Here is a 5,000-nt window from a genome sequence, read left to right as displayed (position 1 = left end):
AAGCGATCCAAGAGAGTTTCAAGTCTTCACATTTTCATAAAAGGAATTCCAAATGCCGCTTTGCACCATCTCCATAAATTTGTGAGAGTCAGACCAGGTTCTCGCTGGTATTATGAAATTCCTTCCTCCCCCGGCATAATATAAGTAAAATGTGTAAGTGAAACGGTAAGTGGGAGATGAGTAAACTCGAAGTAAAATGGTCGAAGTAAAATGGATGTCCCGTGTGAGTAATATTTACATTTTTCGCAAGTCAGGGAGTAAAAGTTAATCAAATATAGATAAAATATAAGTTTCCTTCAACTTATGAGAAAAGCAAGAGTAAGACTTTGAGTAAAGGATATGTAAAGCAGAAATATAAGAAATATCAAATTAAAAAAAATAAACGGGAATTTAAGGAACACGAAAGTAAACATAAAGTGAAATACGAGTCACAAATATTGCCTTTAAATCAAACGCAAGCAAATTCGAATCAAGTAAATGGAAACATTATCTTCCTTTTATTAAAGAATTCTACGGAAAAAAAATCACTTTGTAGACTAACCCTTTCCTAGCTTTTGTGAAATTGAATTTCTCTTCAGATGGCGGTGTAGGGGGGGTGGGGGGCGATAGAGGGTGGGGGGGTAAAGGGGGTGGGAGGGATGGGGGTAGGGGGTAGGGGGTGTGGGGGTAAGGGGGTTAGGGGGAGATTGGTTTGAAGGGGGATGGGGTAGGGGGGTGGGGGGAGGGGGTAGGAGGTTGGGGGGTAAGAGGGGTGGGAGATTGGTTTGAAAGGGGGGGGGATGTAGGGGCGGTGGGGGGTAGGGGGCGATGGAGGGTAGGGGGGTTTGGGGGGATGGGGTAAGGGGGTTGGGGGGTTGGGGGGATGGGGGTGGGGGGTGGGGGGAGGTGGTGATGGGGTTGGGGTAGGGGGTTTTAAGGGGGTGGGGGTGGGGGTTAGGGGGGGGTGGTTGAAGGGGGGGTGGGGGATGGAGGGGGGTGGGGGGTAAGGGGGGGTGGGGGTTAGGGGTGAGATTGGTTTGAGGGGGTGGGGATGTAGGGGCGGTGGGGGGAGGGGTGATGGAGGGTAGGGGGTGAGGGGGGGATGATGGGGGTTAGGGGGGGAGATTGGTTTGAAGGGGGGGGGGGATGTTGGGGCGGTGGGGGTAGGGGGTATGGAGGGTAGGGGGGGTTTAAAGGGGGTGGGGGTGATGGGGTTAGGGGTGAGATTGGTTTGAAGGGGATGGGATGAGGGCGGTGGGGGGGGGAGGGGTGATGGATAGAGGGATGAGGGGGGGTAGGAGAGAGGTGGGGGTGGGGGTAAGAGAGAGGTGGGGTGGGGGCGATAGGGGGTCCGGGTAGGGGAAAAAGGGGGGGGGGGAGTTCAGACTTTTGGGGAATCAGGAATAAAGGGAGGAGACGGGAGGGGAGGAGGGGGATTGGAGGGGGGGTGGGGGGAGGGGGGAACCACCATTTCTCCCCTGGCTTGCGCCGAATGGGAGTGAATCATCCCCAATTAATGAACGCATTGTATTATCTCGGTATTGAAATTCGGATCTTTTCTGAAGCGCCGGGAAACCGGATTCAGTTCCCGTTGTTTTTGGGGATGGAAAAGCAGGCAGTTGGATTTTCAGACTTTCCACAAAGTAAAAATAACAATTGCTGTCGCTATTGCCTTGTCATTTGGTCTCAAGTTTAGGTTCTTCATCATTATCAGCGTCATTATCATCTCTATCTTGTTCCTTATAATATACATATATATATATATATATATATATATATATATATATATATATATATATATATATATATATATATATATATTTTGTGTGTGTGTGTGTGTGTGTGTGTGTGTGTGTGTGTGTGTGTGTGTGTGTGTGTGTGTGTGTGTGTGTGTGTATGTTTGTGTTTGAATGTGTGTGTATCTTTATGTATGCAAATGTGTGTGCACGTGTGTGTGGCAGATATTTGTCAAACGTAGTCAATAGCGAAGATATATGAGATATAAATGATAGCTTACGTAAGTCCATACCATCAGCGAATTTATAGAGGGAAATATTAAGAAAGTCAGGAAGGACGAAAGGGGTGGAAAGGTGGGCTGAGGGGGGGGAGGGGGAGGGGTCAGATTTTTGGGAAAGGAGGGGGAGGGGAGGTACAGGGGCGTGTCAAGAGGAAAGAGGGAAAGGGGTGCAAAGGAAAAAAAAAATAGCCAAGAGGTCGAAGGAGGGAAAGTCAAATCAAAAGGGGGGAGGAGGGGCAGGGGTCATAAGAAAGTGGGGAAGGCACCAGGGAGGGGGTTTAAGTACCGAAAAGGAGGGCGGGGAGGGGAGGAGGTTTAGGAAGGAAGGAGGGAGGGGGGGGGGTGGAGGAGTCGGAAGGGGGGAAGGGAAAAGGGGAAAGTAGGGAAGGGAGGAAAGGAGAGGGGGAGGTAAGGGAAAGGGAGGGAAGGAGGAAAGGAGAGGGGAGGTAAGGGAAGAAGCAGGGAGGGAGGAGAGGGAGAAGGGGGAGATGGGGGGGAAGGAGAAGGAGTAGGGAAGAGGGAAGGAGGGGGAGGCCAATAGAAGGAAGAGGGAGGAGGGAAAGGGAGAGGGAGGGAAGAAGAAATGGAGGAGGGAGGGAGAGCGAGGGGGCGTTAGTAGGGAGGGGGGAGAGGGAGAGGGGAGGAGAGGGAGATGGGGAGGAGGGGGGGGGGTAAGGAGAAGATAGAAGGGAAGGGAGGAGAGGGAGAGCCGGGGAGATGGGGAGGAGGGGAGAGGAGGTCATATAAAGCGATGAAGCGAGAAGTTATAAAACGCTCACCCACTCGCGAAGGGGACGCGCCGGGGTCCAAAAAGGTGGCCCGGGACTCATAATCCCGGGGAGAGAATTTAATCATGGACACCTCAAGGAACCCGGGGCCAAAAAGGGGGCTTGGCGGGAAGAGGGGGATTCGGCGGGATAAGCGTGGCTCTCTTTCTCGGTCTGTCTGTCTGGCTCTGTCTGTCTGTCTGTCTGTCTCTTTCTCTGTCTGTCTTCTCCTCTTTCTCTTCTTTTCTTCCCCTTTCCCCTTCTTTTCTTTCTCTTCTTTCTTTCTTCTCTCTTTCTCTGTCTGTCTGCTGTTCTCTTTCTCTCTCTCTTTTTTCTTCCCTTTTTCTCTCTTCTTCTTCTTCTTCTTCCTCTCTCTCTCTCTTTCTCTTTTCTTCTCCTCTTCTGTCTGTCTGTCTGTCTCCTCTTCTCTCTCTCTCTTCTTCTTTTCTTTTTTTAGGACAGATAAAAAGAGATCTAATTATATATACACACACATGTATATATAAACGTCTTAGCATGCAGAGCTATCTGTTAGTTTATTCACCCTTCGTCTAACCATCTATATAATACTTATTAATATATCTGCTTACACACATACATTGTGTCTAGCCTGACTTAATCTTTTTTATATATGTATGTTTGCATCTATCTATCTTGTGTGTGTGTGTGAGTGTGTGCGTATGTGTGTGTGTGTGTGTGTATGTGAGTGAGTGAGTGTGCGTATGCGTGTGTGTGTTTACGCGTGTGTGTGTGTATGTGTGTGTGTGTGAGTGCACAATATTATCAGAGTGCCTGATGCTCTATGTCAGTATTAATCATGCATTCATTACCGAATATCATTTTTCTTAACTTAGATAGCAGCCTAATCAGAATTAAATCAGATTATCAATGAAATGAAATTATTATGATTATCAATGAAATTATTATGATTATCAATTATTAATATTATCAAAATTATTATGAAATGATTATCAATGAAATTATTATGATTATCAATTATTAATATTATCAAAATTATTATGAAATGATTATCAATGAAATCAGATTATCAATGGATTTGTGTAGTTCTTTCTCTCGCTATTCTCTCTCAGACTCGTGATTGGCTGACCACAGATCCGGCTAAGAATCTCGGGACAATGAAGAGCTCTGTGTATGAAGATGTTCTGTCGTGAACAAACAGAGTCTACAATTATGTCCAAAGGTTTTGTAGAATGGGTTTCGAACTCTCACAAATAGCCGAGTACTGGGATTTCATAGGGTTTGATTCGATGGGTTTCGAGGCTTCAGTCACAGTGCGGTTCGTTTGTCTTCAGCAAATTTCAAAGTCTGATAGCCCGTGTTTTTTTTTTTTAATTTTTTTTTGCTTGGTCATATCTCGATTTTTTTTTTTTTTTTTTTTTTTTGGTTTGATCATATCTCGAGTTTTTTTTTTCTATTGACGATGTATCCTTCACTCCATGAGTTTTCTTTTCTAATGGAAATATTAGAGCAATATATGATATTAAAAGACAATCTTTTTGCCTTGTGCTTACACACACATACACATACCCACCCACGTACACACACATGCACAATAACATACACACACACGCACATCCACACTAACACACACAGGCACACACGCACATCCACACTAACACACACAGGCACACACGCACATGCACACTGACACACACAGGCACACACGCACATCCACACTAACACACACAGGCACACACGCACATGCACACTAACACACACAGGCACACACGCACATGCACACTAACACACAGGCACACACCATCCATACCCACCCACACACACACATGCACAATAACATACACACATCACATCCACCTAACACACACAGGCACACACACCCATGCACACTAACACACACAGGCACACACGCACATGCACACTAACACACACAGGCACACACGCACATGCACAATGACATAGACACATCCACACATCCACACTAACACACACAGGCACACACGCACATGCACACTAATACACACAGGCACACACGCACATCCACACTGACACACACAGGCACACACGCACATCCACACTAACACACACACACACACACACACGCACGCACATGCACACTAACACACACACATCATGTCTAACCTGACTTCTGACCTTATTTGAAACTTCCCTATTAACTCTGCATCATTAGACGTCTCTGACTCTCTGACCTAACTTAAGGCCCATTAACTTAGCTTAACTTTTCTTCTCTGAAAGGA

At 46.5% G+C, this 5,000-nt stretch overlaps 1 protein-coding gene across 1 annotated transcript in view; it reads right to left on the bottom strand.

Annotated features, from left to right (window-relative positions):
• Positions 1-3,850: 3,850 nt before the first annotated feature.
• The window catches only part of LOC138860834 (apolipoprotein A-IV-like), a 9,153-nt gene continuing 8,003 nt past the window's right edge, over positions 3,851-5,000 (bottom strand). The window contains exon 4 of the mRNA XM_070119184.1: positions 3,851-3,946. Coding sequence (XP_069975285.1) covers positions 3,851-3,946 — 96 coding nt within the window. The remainder of the gene's footprint in view (positions 3,947-5,000) is intronic.

The sequence above is a fragment of the Penaeus vannamei genome, chromosome 43, assembly GCF_042767895.1.
Source record: "Penaeus vannamei isolate JL-2024 chromosome 43, ASM4276789v1, whole genome shotgun sequence".
NCBI lineage: Eukaryota > Metazoa > Arthropoda > Malacostraca > Decapoda > Penaeidae > Penaeus > Penaeus vannamei.
The sequence above is the reverse complement of the archived record's forward strand: the minus strand, read 5'-3'. Positions and strand labels throughout refer to the sequence as shown.